The 17767-nt window shown below is 41.7% G+C and overlaps 1 protein-coding gene across 4 annotated transcripts in view; it reads left to right on the top strand.

Annotated features, from left to right (window-relative positions):
- The window catches only part of SORCS1 (sortilin related VPS10 domain containing receptor 1), a gene marked incomplete at both ends in the record, with an annotated part of 574332 nt that overhangs the window by 549297 nt on the left and 7268 nt on the right, over nt 1–17767 (top strand). For all 4 annotated transcript variants that reach the window (XM_079705434.1, XM_079705435.1, XM_079705437.1 and 1 more), the window contains one exon: nt 742–841. In XM_079705434.1, coding sequence (XP_079561560.1) covers nt 742–841 — 100 coding nt within the window. The remainder of the gene's footprint in view (nt 1–741; nt 842–17767) is intronic.

Here is a 17767-nt window from a genome sequence, read left to right as displayed (position 1 = left end):
ACAGCGTTTTACCTTGTCTAGAAAACCTTACCTTATGCTGTTACTACCCAAAACAAGGTCCTTTGTCCCTTGTTGGGGTTATTTCATGGCCCAGAATTCCATCCGTCTACCCAGTACACATGTGTCAGCCTAAGGAGTGGTTTTAGGTTCATAAGCACGAAACAAGAGTCAGCCAATGCATTAAGTTGTGATTTACACTTTGTTGCAAATGTATAATTTACTATTTTAGCAGAACAATATTTATCATCAATAAATATCCATGAAATATCCATTTTGGGAAAGCCACAGGGTATGTTTTGGAGAAGAGAAGGGAAGCAAAGAAAGGAATAAGGTAGAGTCCACTATCAAGGAGTAAAATAAATGGATATGAATCTCACCAGAATTTGTAAATTGTATATATTTACTTCTTTTAAATCCTTGTGTATAACAAATACCCTCTCAGAAAACCAGGGGTGATTTCTCCAAGCTGGTAACAGGATAATTTTATAAGAGTAGAAATGATCTGATTTACTAATAGTTTGTCCTATTTTGTAACAATCCAGATGTAAAGTCAAGTCATGCTTAGAAAATAATTCTATCAGCATATTGTGGACTAAAAACTCAAAATCATATAAAACTCATTCATATCATTCACAGATATAATATTGGGATGCCTTGGTCAGTGCAGTGAATATTGCTCAGCATATTTGTATATAGTTGGTGGCACAGTTTTGGTGGCACTCACTCTGACACTTCTTTCAGGTATCAGAACTACTGATTCACAAGCTCAACCTGAACTCTGTGCACTTTGAGCTGAAGCCTGGAGTCCAAGTGCTTGTCCACGCGGCTCACTTAACAGCAGGTCAGTGTTCCTATCCCTGGGTTCTGGCTAGTGGCTCTAGCAGAGGGGGATCCCAATTTGTTGTTTCAGCAAAACAAGACTAAATGGTGCCACTGCTAATCAGAAATAGGGCATCAGTCTTTGGAGGTTCCCTTGCCGGGCCTTTTTGCCTTAATGGGGACCCATAAGGCAACAGAATAAGGTGATTTTCCCACTTAGTCCCTGGCAAACACCATCAGTGAATCACTAAAAGACCCCTCAAATGATAGCATATGTCATCTTACAGAAATCTTGAAAATAAAGTTAACCTTACAAATAACTTTTTTCTGGTCTTTCTGCAAAACTTTATTTTTAAATCATTCATGTTACAAAGAATTTTCTTGCTTTCAGTCTTGGGATAAAATCGTACAATAGGGCTTCCCTGGTGGTGCAGTGGTTGAGAATCTGCCTGCTAATGCAGGGGACACGGGTTTGAGCCCTGGTCTGGGAGGATCCCACATGCCGCGGAGCAACTGGGCCCGTGAGCCACAACTACTGAGCCTGCGCGTCTGGAGCCTGTGCTCCGCAACAAGAGAGGCCACGACAGTGAGAGGCCCGCGCACCACGATGAAGAGTGGCCCCTGCTTGCCACAACTAGAGAAAGCCCTTGCACAGAAACAAAGACCCAACACAGCCAAAAATAAATAAATAAATTAAAAGAAAAAAAATTATTAAAAAAAAAATCGTACAATAGAAATAGCTGGGACTTAGGAGCTGTCCAGGGTCATAGCAAGAGGCTGAACCCCACGTTGGTCAGGATCTTACAAATTAATTAATATCATTGAACTTCTGTCTCTTCACCTGTAAAAGATGATGGGGAAAACCTTCTTCCTAAGGCTATATAGAAGTCTCAGTAATAATTCAGGTTATCCCAAGTATATAGAAATAGATGTTATTGTTTTATATTAATAATAAATTAACACTATTTATTGAGTACTTATTTTTGCAGAGTACTGTATTGACGCTGCATAAAGGCCAGTAGGAGATGGTCTTTGCCCTCAAAAAACATATAATCTGGTTGTGGTGTTTCAAAGTTTGGTGGTAGCAGTGGTGGCAGTACTGTGGGGTGGGGGAAGTGGGCAATGCTGGGATCTCTGAACAAGTAAAATGCATAAATGCCTTTATAGAGAGACAATAGAACGTTTCTAAGCACTTGGACTTTGCAATTGTGCAGCCAGACTATTGGTTTCAATCTTGCTCCATCACTTGCTTACTATATGGACTTTGAGAGGAGACTTAACTAAATTCTCTGTCGCATCTATGACAATGGGATTGCGTGAGGATTAAGTCAATTGAGGTAATGCACTTAGAGAAGTGCCTGGTGCATAGTAAGGTATTATTTTTCTTGTTATTCTTTTTATTCTTAACAATCAGAGTTTTATAAGAAATTTAAAGCAGGGATAAATTGTACCCAGTCAAAATGACCCAGGGAAGCTTCATGGAGGAGGTAGTCTTTGGGAAGGACCTTGAAAGATGGAAAGGACTGAACTCAAGAGATTATTCCAAGTACTGAAGCACCAAGGAAGGAACACGAAAGCCTTGAGGGCTTTGGGATGCTGAATAAGTGGGAACAAAGATCAGGTGTTTCCAAGTCCATTCTCTGGTTTCCTGGAGGTATGCCTAGGTCTAGAGGATGGCCAAACAGGTTGGCCACCGGCCTCTTTTCTGCTTGGATTCCATCTTTTATCTTTTTTTTTTTTTTTTAATTTTCTTTTTTTATTAGTTTCTGCTTTATAACAAAGTGAATCAGTCATACATATACATCCGTTCCCACATCCCTTCCCTCATGCATCTCCCTCCCTCCCACCCTCCCCATCCCACCCATCCAGGCGGTCACAAAGCACCGAGCTGATCTCCCTGTGCTCTGTGGCTGCTTCCCACTATCTATCTACCTCACGTTTGGTAGTGTATACATGTCCATGCCTCTCTTTCGCTTTGTCACAGCTTACACTTCCCCCTCCCCATATCCTCAAGTCCATTCTCAAGTAGGTCTGTGTCTTTATTCCCGTTTTACCCCTAGGTTCTTCATGACATTTTTTTTTTAATTCCATATATATGTGTTAGCATACGGTATTTGTCTTTCTCTTTCTGACTTACTTCACTCTGTATGACAGACTCTAGGTCTATCCACCTCATTACAAATAGCTCAGTTTCGTTTCTTTTTATGGCTGAGTAATATTCCATTGTATATATGTGCCACATCTTCTTTATCCATTCATCCGATGATGGACATTTAGGTTGTTTCCAGCTCCGGGCTATTGTGAATAGAGCTGCAATGAACATTTTGGTACATGTCTCTTTTTCAATTATGGTTTTCTCAGGGTATATGCCTAGTAGTGGGAATGCTGGGTCATATGGTAGTTCTATTTTTAGTTTTTTAAGGAACCTCCATACTGTTCTCCATAGTAGCTGTACCAATTCACATTCCCACCAGCAGTGCAAGAGTGTTCCCTTTTCTCCACACCCTCTCCAGAATTTATTGTTTCTAGATTTCTTGATGATGGCCATTCTGACTGGTGTGAGATGATATCTCATTGTAGTTTTGATCTGCATTTCTCTAATGATTAATGATGTTGAGCATTCTTTCATGTGTTTGTTGGCAGTCTGTATATCTTCTTTGGAGAAATGCCTATTTAAGTCTTCTGCCCATTTTTGGATTGGGTTGTTTGTTTTTTTGCTATTGAGCTGCTTATAAATTTTGGAGATTAATCCTTTGTCAGTTGCTTCATTTGCAAATATTTTCTCCCATTCTGAGGGTTGTCTTTTGGTCTTGTTTATGGTTTCCTTTGCTGTGCAAAAGCTTTGAAGTTTCATTAGGTCCCATTTGTTTATCTTTGTTTTTATTTCCATGTCTCTAGGAGGTGGGTCCAAAAGGATCTTGCTGTGATTTATGTCATAGAGTGTTCTGCCTATGTTTTCCTCTAAGAGTTTGATAGTTTCTGGCCTTACATTTAGGTCTTTAATCCATTTTGAGCTTATTTTTGTGTATGGTGTTAGGGAATGATCTAATCTCATACTTTTACATGTCCCTGTCCAGTTTTCCCAGCACCACTTATTGAAGAGGCTGTCCTTTCTCCACTGTACATTCCTGCCTCCTTTATCAAAGATAAGTTGACCATATGTGCATGGGTTTATCTCTGGGCTTTCTATCCTGTTCCATTGATCTATCTTTCTGTTTTTATGCCAGTACCACACTGTCTTGATTACTGTAGCTTTGTAGTATAGTCTGAAGTCAGGGAGCCTGATTCCTCCAGCTCCGTTTTTCGTTCTCAAGATTGCTTTGGCTATTCGGGGTCTTTTGTTTTTCCAAACAAATTTTGAAATTTTTTGTTCTAGTTCTGTGAAAAATGCCAGTGGTAGTTTGATAGGGATTGCATTGAATCTGTAGATTGCTTTGGGTAGTAGAGTCATTTTCACAATATTGATCCTTCCAATCCAGGAGCATGGTATATCTCTCCATCTATTTGTATCATCTTTAATTTCTTTCATCACTGTCTTATAATTTTCTGCATACAGGTCTTTTGTCTCCTTAGGTAGGTTTATTCCTAGATATTTTATTCTTTTTGTTGCAGCGGTAAATGGGAGTGTTTTCTTGATTTCTTTTTCAGATTTTTCATCATTAGTGTACAGGAATGCCAGAGATTTCTGTGCATTAATTTTGTATCCTGCTACTTTACCAAATTCATTGATTAGCTCTAGTAGTTTTCTGGTAGCATCCTTAGGATTCTCTATGTATAGTATCATGTCATCTGCAAACAGTGACAGCTTTACTTCTTCTTTTCCAATTTGGATTCCTTTTATTTCCTTTTCTTCTCTGATTGCTGTGGCTAGAACTTCCAAAACTAGGTTGAATAAGAGTGGTGAGAGTGGGCAGCCTTGTCTTGTTCCTGATCTTAGTGGAAATGGTTTCAGTTTTTCACCATTGAGGACAATGTTGGCTGTGGGTTTGTCATATATGGCCTTTATTATGTTGAGGAAAGTTCCCTCTATGCCTACTTTCTGCAGGGTTTTTATCATAAATGGGTGTTGAATTTTGTCAAAAGCTTTCTCTGCATCTATTGAGATGATCATATGGTTTTTCTCCTTCAACTCATCTTTTTTCTTTATTAAGGTTTCATAAAATGTTTTTTCTTAAAAAAAAAAAAAAAAAAAGGCACTGCTTTAAAAAAAAAAAACAGATATTTGAAAGTCAGTGTCCTGAGCATAGGATACAGAGGTGGAGGGTGGAAATATGCCAGGCTGAGCCGTTTGTACTTCCTTTGGTGGGCTCGGGGAAGCCGTGGAGACCTAGGAGCAGAGGTGGGATGGATTCAGTGTCACTTGAGAAAGGTGACTCTTACGAGAAAGGATTGAGTAGGGCCCATTTGCTTTTCTGCAGCTTGTCCTCCTAATTCATCTGTCAAACAGACATTTACTGAGTTCCTGGCTACTCTGAGCTACTCACAAGAAGTGTTCTCAGCATGGGATAAAGTCTCTGCCTTCATGAAGCTTCCATCACCAGGGAAAGCCAGGCAGGAAGCGCATTAACAAATGCCACTTTCTGAATGATGAAAAGGCCCTGAAGAAAATAAGAAAGTGTAAGAGAAAAGCAAACTATGAAGCACCTATGAGGGCAGCCCTTAAGCCTGAGACCTGAAAAAAGGCTGCAAACTTATCTCAGAGCATTTGATGATCAGGACTGGCTATTTCTTTTTCTTTTTCTTTTTTTTTTGCTGTGTTGGGTCTTCGTTTCTGTGCGAGGGCTTTCCCCAGTTGTGGCAAGCGGGGGCCACTCCTCATCGTGGTGCACGGGCCTCTCACTATCGCGGCCTCTCCTATTGCGGAGCACAGGCTCCAGACACGCAGGCTCAGTCATTGTGGCTCACGGGCCTAGTTGCTCCGCGGCATGTGGGATCCTCCCAGACCAGGGCTCAAACCCATGTCCCCTGCATTAGCAGGCAGGTTCTCAACCACTGCGCCACCAGGGAAGCCGAGACTGGCTATTTCTTACCAAGAAGGTTGGCCTTTGGTCTTCAGTGAATGGTGGTGACACGTGGCAGTTACACATAGCTCACTGAACTGGAAAACAAAGTCCAGAAACATCCCTTGTAGTCATCCTGATGGCCAAGCCACTGACGGATGTTGTCAAATGAGCAGAAAGTAACTGCTTGAAATTGGTTGAAATAAGTTTACTGATTATTTCATCTAACTACACAGTCCAGCCTGTGAGATGGCATCCTGGACTTCACCATCTTCTCCTACGACAGCTAAAGTGACTTGTTCCCTTTGAGTTTAGAGGTTAAAAACAACTATGCCTGATACTCCATACTGAACTCTGGGTTTGAAGGGATGTGGCCAACTAGTTCATCCCTTTACAGCATACTCTGCTTCTAAAGGAATGCTATCTTCAGGCAGCATATTTTGCTGTAGTGTAGCCTGATTTATTAGAAAACACTCCTCAGGGACTTTGTTAGAAAGGGGAGCATCATAGATCAAGATAGCCAGAGAACTAACCCCACTCTCAAATTATGGAGGCAACTTGCATTTCATACCTTTTTTTCCCCATACCTCTCTCTCTTCCAACAGTTAATTAATATGCCTGGTTTTTATTTAACTGATTGTCATATCACATGCCAAAAGTGGTTCAGATTAGCTTCCTGAATTTGAATCTTATTTTAAGTGGTACTTAAGGATGCCTTCCTGTGATGACATCTGGTTTAGAGCTGGGATCCAGCTGAAAAATAGGGATAAAACAAGTGGCTAATTAGCTGAAACTGATTTGGCCAGTGGGCTTGGCCAGGGAAACTGGTATAGCAAAGGCATCCATGAATCCATAGTTCCATGTGGGAAAGAAAGGCCATTCCTGATAACCACAAAAAAGGAAACCCACCAGTGTAAGTTCCAGATGGCAAGGACAAATGCAAAGTTGGGAAGATCTGGAAAATGTACCCAATTAATGTTCATACTTCATTTCACAGCTGGGAATTTGGGGAGCAGTATGCAGATCCCTGGGAGGAAGGGCTGGCAAAAGGGAGTGTGTTACTGGGAGCACACTGAGATTTGAAGGAGAGACCTCTGCAGCATAGATATGTACTATGCAGAGTTACCAAGGGAACAAAATAAAACTGCAGTTTGAGGCAAAAGCCCAGACTTAGACTGGGCCAATTTGGAGAGAGTGAGAAAATTCTTTGGCTTCCAACCATTGGGGCTGTCCCTGATTCTTCCCCGTTAGATCTGATAGTATCTATCCTACATCTTTTGGCATTGTAATTCGAAACCTGATCACCTGGCATTATTGAGCTTCCTAGGATGACTGGCTAGGTGACTGGAGTAAATGTAGACTTATATGTGGATAATCAACTCCAGTTTAAAGAGTAAAGGAAGAGAATGCAAGGACTGACACGATAACTGAGTCTTGGAAACTTTCTCTGTATTGATTTTAGCCATATTTGTCATAATAGTGTTAGGACTGGCAGAATCTAAGGGTACAAAGTCACTCTCAGCCAGACTTTCATATGCAAAAGGCAAGGCTTGTGTTAAGGCTGGCACTCTTCAATGACTGTGATGAGGAAGTAAATATAGGAGGTATCAGTTTCCCATTGGCAATTGTTCCTAAGTTAGCTCTAACTGCCCAATTTTTTTTTTTTTTTTAACTATTAGGACAGGGTGGTAGACTATGAGGGAATTCTCCTTTCACTCATAGAAAACTTGGCACGTTGGGTAGGGGATCAGTTGGATCGAGACAATTGCTGCAATTTCTTTGATTAAGTTGAAATTAGCACATTCATATTGGGATGGCTAGAAGAGAAGGAGAAAGATACCTGGGGGAAAAAAGACACAGTGAGGAAGAGAATGTGATGCAGAACTTCCACCTCAACTTCCTTTCCCTTCCTCTCATCCCCCCTGCAGAAAATAAAAATAAACTACAATTTAAAAAAGGTAAAAGGACCACTGCTTGCAACATTTCATGTCTCATAAGCAGGATTGCTAATGCCTTTCCAGGGACCATTCCAGCACACTGCTGCATTCCATTAATTGCTTAGCAGATGTTCAGCAGCCTTCTTTTAAAAATATTTGAACCAGAGTATGTTGCTGGTGGGAGAGGCAATGCATAATTTGGTTCATCTCCAAGGAAAAAGAACTGTCTCCTTTCAGGAATTTACTAGCCTTCTTTTGTTTTTCAAACTCAGTTCCCTGTTTGCTTTTATGGGAACACAAGGTAAGCATTTCCAGATATCTGGATGTCATTAGAGACTGGATTTCATTTGTTTCCCCCACATGTTCTATTAGGGAATTCATTAACTTGGTACCTAAGTGGAGCTAAACATTGAACGCAGTCCTTGTTTTGTTTTTAGCTATTCCTTTGCTTCTCGGTTTCTGTGCAATTCCTCTTGAGGGCCTAATCACTCCTGACAGCTAGGTTTCTAAATCTCTCTTGTAGAAAGGAAAGATTTCAGACTGTATGAGAATAAGGAGAGGATGAAGAGCTGTTATCAAGAAGTTTGAGGGAGGGCCATACCCTGAGTGGCTCTCTTTGGCTTTTAGGACCTTGTGGCAGCTGGCGCCATGTTTAGCAGACAAAGGGAGTAGTGCTCAATCAAGCTGGGGGCTGGACTGGACATGCTGGTGTTTTGACTGAAGTGTACCTTTGCTTGTGATACTCCCAATTGGAATATTTCTCCCCCTTCTCTACTTTTCTCCATCTCTTATGTCTCTGTATTTTAAGGCTCAGCTCAGTGCCAACATTTGCATGGCATCTTTCCAGAGATCTTTACCTGGATACCATCTATCCCTTGTAGAACTCACATGGATTTTTTTAAGCTGTATCTGTCTGATCATCATCATCACCTCTCCTATTTAATTTCCTGAGGATACAGTTCACCATATCTTTATAGTGTCTCCGTCATTGTACCTAGAAGAGAACCTGCCCATAGCATGTGCCCAATAAATATTGCTTTCATAAATAATTAGATATATAATTAATTTATAACCTGTAGAGATGTGTTAAAAATTCCATCCCCCCGGTTAACCTTTGGAGTCAGGGTGTTCAACCGTGAACCTGTCTCCATGTCATGTTACTTCTTACCATGAGTGAGTGGAGCCTTGCACTCATTTATCCAGTAAGCATCCAAGGAAAACCCATCTCTCTGCTTTCTTTATGTCAGGTATCCTCTTAAGATGTAAGATAGTTGTTGATATACACATTGTGGGAAATGGGTGGATGGAAGGAAAGTTAGAACTCTGTGTCCCAGAACGAGAGGTCCTAAAGACAATGGGAGAGGGACTGACAAGAGGAATGTTCCTGAAAGAGAGAGAAGCAAGTTTAACTTATTAACCCTTATTTTACTTCTCTGATCTCTGATATCGTTTCCAGAGCAGCCTCACTTCATGACAGAGCTCAGGGTCTCATGCCTTAGATTACACTATGCTTACCTGATCAAACAAACCAGACCTTCTTCACATCTTTTGTAACGTCTCCCTTGAGTTCTGTCTTATGCATGCTTTTCCCCTGGCCTGCCTTTATTTATTTATTTATTTATTTGGTTTCTCCTGTATTTTAAGAGCTGTGATATAGGGATGACTTAGGGAGAATTTTTCCTGCAAGGCTCACAGGAAGGTTCAGAATCTGTTGTAGAGCATTTGATCTCTGTAGGTACTTACAGCACAACAAACCTGAGCCCTTAAGAAAATATCCCTAAAATGCCACTAGTTTTCTCGTTGCCCCTGGTAACTTGGAATTTACTCAAGGGCACAGTCCACTTCAGATTTATCATCTTACTTCTCACATGACTCTGTGCCTCATTTTGCAGTGATTCCTTTAAAGCTGTGGTTTTTCCAGGGATATGAAATGAACTAAGACCCTCATTCAGTGCACACTGGCTAGACCTGAGGCCCAAATACTAGTGGCCCTAATTCTAAATGAAGAGGATGAAAAACATGCCATGCAGAAAGTTCAATAAATGAACTATTCATATTGAATAGGAATTCACCCAAATGAGAGGAAATAAGCCTGCCAGGTTGAGGGGCGGTGCTGAGCAGAAGCACAGCAAAGTGATATCGTATGGTTTATACTTGGTTTGGGCATCTAGACACCTACCCTCAAATATTCCTAATTGGTATATTAACTGAAAGTAAAATTATGAGCAGAGGAAAGAGAGAAGGATAAAATTCAGGGAAATCAAATATGCCGTTACTTGATATGTCATTTATATCATGCACTTTGTTCCTCATCCATGCATGATGTGAGAGAACTCTCATTAATGCATGTTTAATATTGCAAAGTAGGATACACATGGAAAAGGAAAGAAGCGGCAGATGAAAGGATTTTCAAAGACAGTAGGTTTGGACACCAGTCAGTAATCCTTTCTCTTTTCACAAAGTATTTACTCATTTTATAAGAATTTTTCAACCCAGGTAACAAGAGATGGTAATTTATTTGATAGAGCTGGAATCCCAGGAGGAGGAGCCTCTTTTTTAGTTGCCAAAGAAGCTAAGTTTCATGGCCATGTCGGGTTGGGTGCCGTAAAACGTACAAGTGAAAAACCTTAAGAGGAAGCTGGGAATAGGGGATTGACACTCAGTTGAGGAGACCAGGACCCCAGACTGCTTTAAACTGTGAGCTTTATTTTATCATCTTTTACTAGATTGCCAGGTGAAGGGAATCTGCTGACAGGTAATAAATTAAAGACCTAATTGCTGATACAGATCTTTTAAGCTACATCAAACTCTATATCTTTGTTCCTGTGAGCGTGCATGATCAGGAGTAAATTCAGTGATTATACTCTGGAGTGGGGGGTGTGGGGACAGGGGGAAGGGGGCTGGAGAGGAAGCAGCTTAAAAAATGTGTTGATTCGGGCTTCCCTGGTGGCGCAGTGGTTGAGAGTCCGCCTGCCGATGCAGGGGACGCGGGTTCGTGCCCCGGTCCGGGAAGATCCCACATGCCACGGAGCGGCTGGGCCCGTGAGCCATGGCCGCTGAGCCTGTGCGTCTGGAGCCTGTGCTCCGCAACGGGAGAGGCCACAACAGTGAGAGGCACGCGTACCGCAAAAAAAAAAAAAAAAGTGTTGATTCTTCTTTGGTAGAATAGATGAGGGCAATAAGAATAGAAATTAAAGACTGAGCAAGCAAGGGACAACACTACATCTTATTTGAGGACACAGACCCTAACTAGATGGATTCATACTAAATGGCAAACAACAGCACTTAGAGGTTTTTTGCATTTCTCAGGGGTTATTTATTGGGTAAATCAACCAAAACTTGGCTGCTGAGACTTCTACACAGAGACTGGAAGAGCTGGTGCTGACTGGTTCCCTCAAAATATTTGGGATAAATGTCAGCCTGTTCTGTGGTTGGAAAATCTCTTTATAACCCAGGGTAAGCAATCCCTGCTATAAAGCAGTTGTTCTTAAATTTGACTGTACATCAAATCACCAAGGAAACTTCATAAAAGTAGAGATTCTTCAGGCCTCACTGCACATCCCCGGAATCAGAATCCCAGGGAGAGATATCCAGGAATCTGCATTTGTAACAAGTTCCCCAAGTGATGCTTATGCAGCCAGGCCATTCACCAGTCTCAACCACTGCTCTTACAAAGCATTCCACAGACAGAAAGCCATCTGCATAACAAGGAAAGGTGCTGAGCTATCTCCAGCAATAAATCTGATTTACAACTCAGGGCATCCACTAAAACAGAGACATGCATTAAAAGGGAAGAACCCTTGATATTTAGTGTAGGAGGAAATTAGTAATAAACATTAAAATCTAATTCCTCCGATATTTGGAGCTTACTTAATTGGCAGAATGGGTGGATGACAGTGGGAGTAGGGAAAAAATGAAGTCTGTCTCTGAATGTGGAATATACTCTATCCATAATCTAGATGAATGGCAAAGGCCAGCCAAGAGCTGTGGCCGTGAAGCAGTTGAAAAATGATTAAAGTGTGAACCAGAATGTTAGTGGCAGGTAATTGAATAGCCATGAGTTCTATGAAAGTTAAACAAATGATATTATCTCGATGTTATTAATGTGCTAGTGTGAGCAGAAAATGATACATCCGCATCTCACTGTTATTTCTGCACATATTAGAGAATCGGGGTGTCCTTCTACTCTTAGCTTTCCAGTAGGGTCACTGCTCTTCTGGAGTTTTGGATACTGATGATAAAAATGTGAAAGGTTAATACTTCTCAAAGGAAGAGCCTCAAATCTCAGGTTGAATTAAAAAAATTTTTACCACCCAGTAACTGCTCTCAACCCCTCGTGTCTGTCTAGCAGTTGCCTTGTTTAAGCTATTATGTTTAGGAAAATTGTCCTTTGTCAAGGGTATGTGTGGGTTTTTAATAAAACTGTTATCTTGTATTATCTTGGCCTCCATGGTTGCTGCTGACTGGTTCAATTTCTTTTTCAGGTGTAATAAAAAGATATTATCACAGAGATATTAGAGAATTAATATTTCCCAGCTTCAGTTGCTACCTCTGGATATGTTATGAGTCAACGTGAGAGGGGATAAGGTACTCAGAATTTCAGTCTAGGTCAAGATACATCATGAATTCTGCCCGACAGTTTACATTGAGAAACCCCTTCCACTTGAAGGGAGAATTAGCATGAGTGCAGAAGCTTTAGAAAATTCACTATAATCTAAACCACATCATTATAGATGCAGATGCCAAATCGTAGAGTTGTGGAGCTCAGAACTGTAAAGTAAAATAAATTGTTGCAATAACATTTTCCATTTAGGGATGAAATTAGTGCTAGTGGAATTCTTCCACAGCCAAATACATTTTTCTGTCTCTTTAGTCTCTGGTTGCCTTATTACCTACACAGTTACCATTTACAAGTCTTTTGCGAGTAAAGTCATGCTAGTAATATTTTTCCTTCCTTCTGTTTTTCCCCCCAAATCATTTTTTTCCTCTACAGATAATTAAGCTGTTTCACAGACGTGTGTACCCAGTGGTTTTTAACAGTTATTAAGCTTTTATGGTATTATAACTAATAACAGGTGCTGAGATGTTAAACATAACATCCAATGTGACTAAACAAATGTGATACTTTCATAAATATACCAGCAATGAAGTTGCTCTTTAGATTCTAAAGATTCTTTCTTCACCATTTTTTTCTAAGATTTCCTGGGCCCATAAAAAGGCATGAAATGACTATAGGGTAATTGGCCTGAGGATGCACCTAGAATCTCTCAGGCAGAGAATGGTCAGGAAAGAGTGATCAGATGAACAGTTCAGAAACAGGGTACAAGCGTGCATCAAATTGGAAAGAAGCAGTAGTTAGAATGCAGGAGGTACAGTTCCCCATGGGAAAGGCAAGGCAGATAGTCCAGAGAAACTGGCAGGAGAAAATGAAGGCAGGAGAACACATACATAAAAATGAAGGCAGGAGAACACATACATAAAACACATACATAATACAAAGAAGATACCAGAATCTAGGACAAGCTACCTTTTAGACACCAAGTTTCTTACACCTATAGTGACCAAGACTGTCAGGCCATATCTGTTGTATCTACATAAGTTTTCATAGCATTCCCTTTCATTCTTAAAGTGTCCTGGTTTGGAAAAGAACATTTATGGTCATGTTACTTATACCCTGGCACCCTGCCAGTGGGGACAGAAGTCCATACCAAGAATTTGATACTATAGAGCCCAATAGTAAGAATTACTAATTGGATGTTTAATCAGTTGGAAGAGAAGAGTTTTGAAGAGAGGAGATGTTAATAAGCTATTCCTATGTAACAAACCACCCCGAAATTCAGTGACTTAACAATAAGCATTTATTATTATGCATGAGTCTATGGATCAGCTCGGTGGTTCTTCTGGATTTATCTGTGCTCATTGTGTGTCTGCAGTCAGCTATGGATTCTTGGGTAGCGAGCTCTGCTGATCTCGACTGGGCTGCCCCCGTGTTGTGGGTCAGCTGGCTGTAGGCTGGCTCTAGAACAGCCTCAGTTGGGATACTTAAGCTCTCCTCCACATGGTCTCTCATCTCCTTCAGTGGGCTTCCCTGGGCTTGCTCACACGTGGCCATGATAGGATTCAAAGAGAGAGAGCAAAGGTGTACAAGGTCTTGAAGCTCACATCTGGAGCACCATCACTTGTGTTGCGTGCCATTCAAATCAAGTTCCAGTGCTAGCCCAGATTCAAGGGAGTGAGGAAACAGATTTCACCTCTTGGTAGGAGAAGCTTCAAATTCAAGGTGCTCGAGGCATGGGCACAGAAAGAAGTAGAGAATTGACCCAGTCACGCAATTAATCTAGACAGGGCTGAGCACTCTCTTAGGGGAGATTTAAGATGCCTTTTAGGTAGTTTAGAAAATTCTCCTGAAGTCATAATGGGATTGAAGTACTATTAGCAATCAAAGGATGTGTTTTTGTTTTGTTTTGTTTTGTTTTAGTGACCCAGAGTGTATAAAGGTCAGGCACACTCTAAAGATAAGAACTGGATGTTTTATGAGTGACAGTAGGAGGGGCTTACCACACAGTACTCTCGAGCTGGTATGCATAATAATGACCTGCATAATAATGACCTGTGTAGCTTGTTCCACACGTAGATTTCTGGGACTCACTCTCAGAGAGACTGATATATTTTTTCTCAAGTGAAACCTAGTAAACTGCATTTTCACAAGTTCTCCAGGTGATTCTGATTCACATGGTCGGGAGATTATACTTTGAGAAACGCTTTACATAGTAAACAAGGTACCTCATTGACTTGCCACCCTAGAAAACCAAAAGGCATCCTTCTCTTCCTGTCTGTCAATTACAGTGATAAGTTTGGTCTTTGATGTATCCACGGTTGTCATTATTTGGCCAAGTGACCTCAACCTGAGGTGACTAGGTGTTCCTGAAGACTCATCTTCAGTTTAAAACTAGTAGCCATGGGCTTCCCTGGTGGCGCAGTGGTTGGGAGTCCGCCTGCCGATGCGGGGGGCATGGGTTCGTGCCCCGGTCCGGGAGGATCCTGCGTGCCGTGGAGCGGCTGGGCCCGTGGGCCATGGCCGCTGAGCCTGCGCGTCCGGAGCCTGTGCTCTGCGGTGGGAGAGGCCGCAACGGTGAGAGGCCGGCACACCGCAAAATAAATAAATAAATAAATAAATAAATAAAACTAGTAGCCATGCTTCACTAGTCATTAGAGCCTTCCCTGGGAATTCCCATCCAATCTGGCCTGGAAGATCATGACTTTATGATCAAGAGGCTATAGCAATCCTTAAGGCTTATGATTGGGTTTGGACTTGAACTGGAAGGAAGGGCTATTAGCCAAGTGAGGGTGCTCTGTCGTAAAGGCCTGTCAACCCTTTCTATGATCTAGATAAACGTTCTCCGTGCCATTCCCATTTAATTTCTGAAAAAGAGATTTCAGCCACATGGATTTTATGCTATTCAAGGCGTGTAAGTAAAGGTTGGCTTGGGTGTGCTTTGGAGACAGGAGAGGAAAAATAAAAGCAAGTTATGACAAAGTTGAACTTGCTTTTGTAACTTCTTGATGGCACTAACTTCTGGATTAGAAATGCGTACGAGTTCAAAGTTCCAAGGTCTTAGAGCAGGTAGAAGTCCTCCAAGAAAGTCCCTTTGATAGAATGAGAGTCAATACAGCCAGCAATAAGGGTATTTGTGGGGCTTCACCAGGTGATGCTGCCATATTGTTGACTTTAAAACTTAGAAATAACCCAAAGGGGCAAGGCTGCAGCAAAAGGGGTTAGTGATGCTCCAGGTGAGGCATTCCCCAAAGTGTGTTGTGTGGGACCTAAGTCTGTAAAGGGTCTGTGCTCTAATGACTTTGTGAAGCTCTATGTTGGAGTCTTATGAGTTTCTTTCCTGAAGGACTGCTATCAACTTTCATATACTGAATCTTCAAGATGGGGAATGTCATATATACCATTTCCCAAAATTATCTGACCATGGACTCTAGTCATTTTTCAGGGCTTGTTCTCTATAGAATATACTTTCAGAAATATGAAAGCAATGATATGATAGTTTTAAAACTATTGGGCATGTGCCATGTGCCAGACACCATGTCAGTGCTTTATAAATTTCATCTTATTTTATTCTCACAACTTGCTAAAACAGGTACTAGTTTTATCTCCATTCTGCAGATGAGAAAACTGAGGTTCAGTTTAAGTCATTTAGCTTGTCAGCAAGCGTCCAGGTAAGAATCTGATTTCAAAAAGGGACCATATCAGTTACCTCACCCCAAACATGGTGTTTTAAGTTCACTCTTCTCTCATACACTTTAGCTGTGACCTTGTATTTAGCACTCACTGTGTATCGATCACTTTTTACAAGAAGACTTGTTATTCCTGTAAGCAGCACTATTATTATAATCAATCTGGGTCCTCTTGAATAGAATATAATAACTCAGTGCATTTCTGCAGGATTGTAGAAACGACGTATGCCAGCCCCAGACTTAGAATTGTCAAGTCACATGCTGTACCCCATGACCATGCTTTACTGTGTTTGTGAACAGTGGCAAATAAACCATGCAGCACTTGCCCCTTCTACCTTGTTTAGGCTGCAGTTGGAGAGGGATTAATTTATGCTTATTGCACACAGCAAGCTAAAACCCATTTATCACAAGTTTTCATTCCCCAGCAAAACACACAAACCCACCTACTAGTGCTGGGCAAACTAAGCCATGCATCTGAGGCTGTGTGGAGCAATGGCAGTCCGGTCTATACTCAGGCACAGATCAGCCAGCAGAAGCCACCCACGGAACCCAGAGGGCAGTGGTACTCAACTTCTCACCGCTGCTGCCTGCTTCCCTGCTTCTTGCCACTAAGCAGTGACTAAGTGATGCAAAGATAGGGGTGGGGCTGGGAACGAAGAGCACACATGTTAGAACTCAGGATACAGAAGCTCATTTTCCCAAAGTAATATGCTAATTATTTAACACTGTTAACGCCACCTGTTTATGAATGATGATTTTTGAGTGGGAGTGGTTTAGAATTGAAAGACCTCAGCTTGTGATGGGTAGAGACAGGAGGGGGAAGGGGAGAGAAGGGAAATAGTGTCCATTTGCGTGTTTGCCTTCTGTGTCAGTGAGAGCCTGGCTAGAGCAATTTCCTCTCTTTAGTTTTCCATTCATTTCAAATGCCAACGCTTTCAAGCAGCCTCAGTATTCTTCCTGGTTGCTCCATAACACTGATATTCTTCTGCATCTCCTGCAATAGCGTTTGGCTGGGGATCAGAAGCTCAGCTAATCAAGCTAACCTGCCTCTAACCATCCTTACAGTCTGGAGCTCCTCCCTGAGCCTCCCTTTGTTCCCTGTCACATTAGGGGTTTGCATTAGAAGATTACCTTTAAAATAGCTTTCCAGTATTATTTCCATAAGTGTGATGACGGTATTGTGATAATGTCCAGAGAAAGAGAGTGAGAGAGACCTTATGTTTTTTTTTTTTTTTTTGCGGTACGCGGGCCTCTCACCATTGTGGCCTCTCCCGTTGCGGAGCACAGGCTCCGGACGCGCAGGCTCAGTGGCCATGGCTCACGGGCCCAGCCGCTCCGCGGCATGTGGGATCTTCCCGGACCAGGGCACGAACCCGTGTCCCCTGCATTGGCAGGTGGACTCTCAACCACTGCGCCACCAGGGAAGCCCAAGACCTTATCTTTTAGAGTTACAGGTGAAATTGTATGATCGCTGAGATTTACTTCAACATAATCCAGTGTTGGGGTTTGTGGGCACTGGACGGGGGTAGAAATAACATTATCTGCGGGTTGATGGTTGTTGAGGGGTGGTGGGTGCATGAGGCTCCACTTCTCTATGCACAACTACCACCCATAAATACACACATATGCATATATATGTGCGTATACATGTCATCAATGTTTAAAAGTGAATGACCTAGGATTCTAATTGGTCCTTTGAAAACTTAATAATATTTTGACTTTGTCACTTGTTAAGTTGCTTCTTGTGATCTACTTTTACCCTTCATC

This window comes from Hyperoodon ampullatus (assembly GCF_949752795.1).
Source record: "Hyperoodon ampullatus genome assembly, chromosome: 1".
In the NCBI taxonomy this organism is placed as follows: domain Eukaryota; kingdom Metazoa; phylum Chordata; class Mammalia; order Artiodactyla; family Ziphiidae; genus Hyperoodon; species Hyperoodon ampullatus.
The sequence above is the reverse complement of the archived record's forward strand: the minus strand, read 5'-3'. Positions and strand labels throughout refer to the sequence as shown.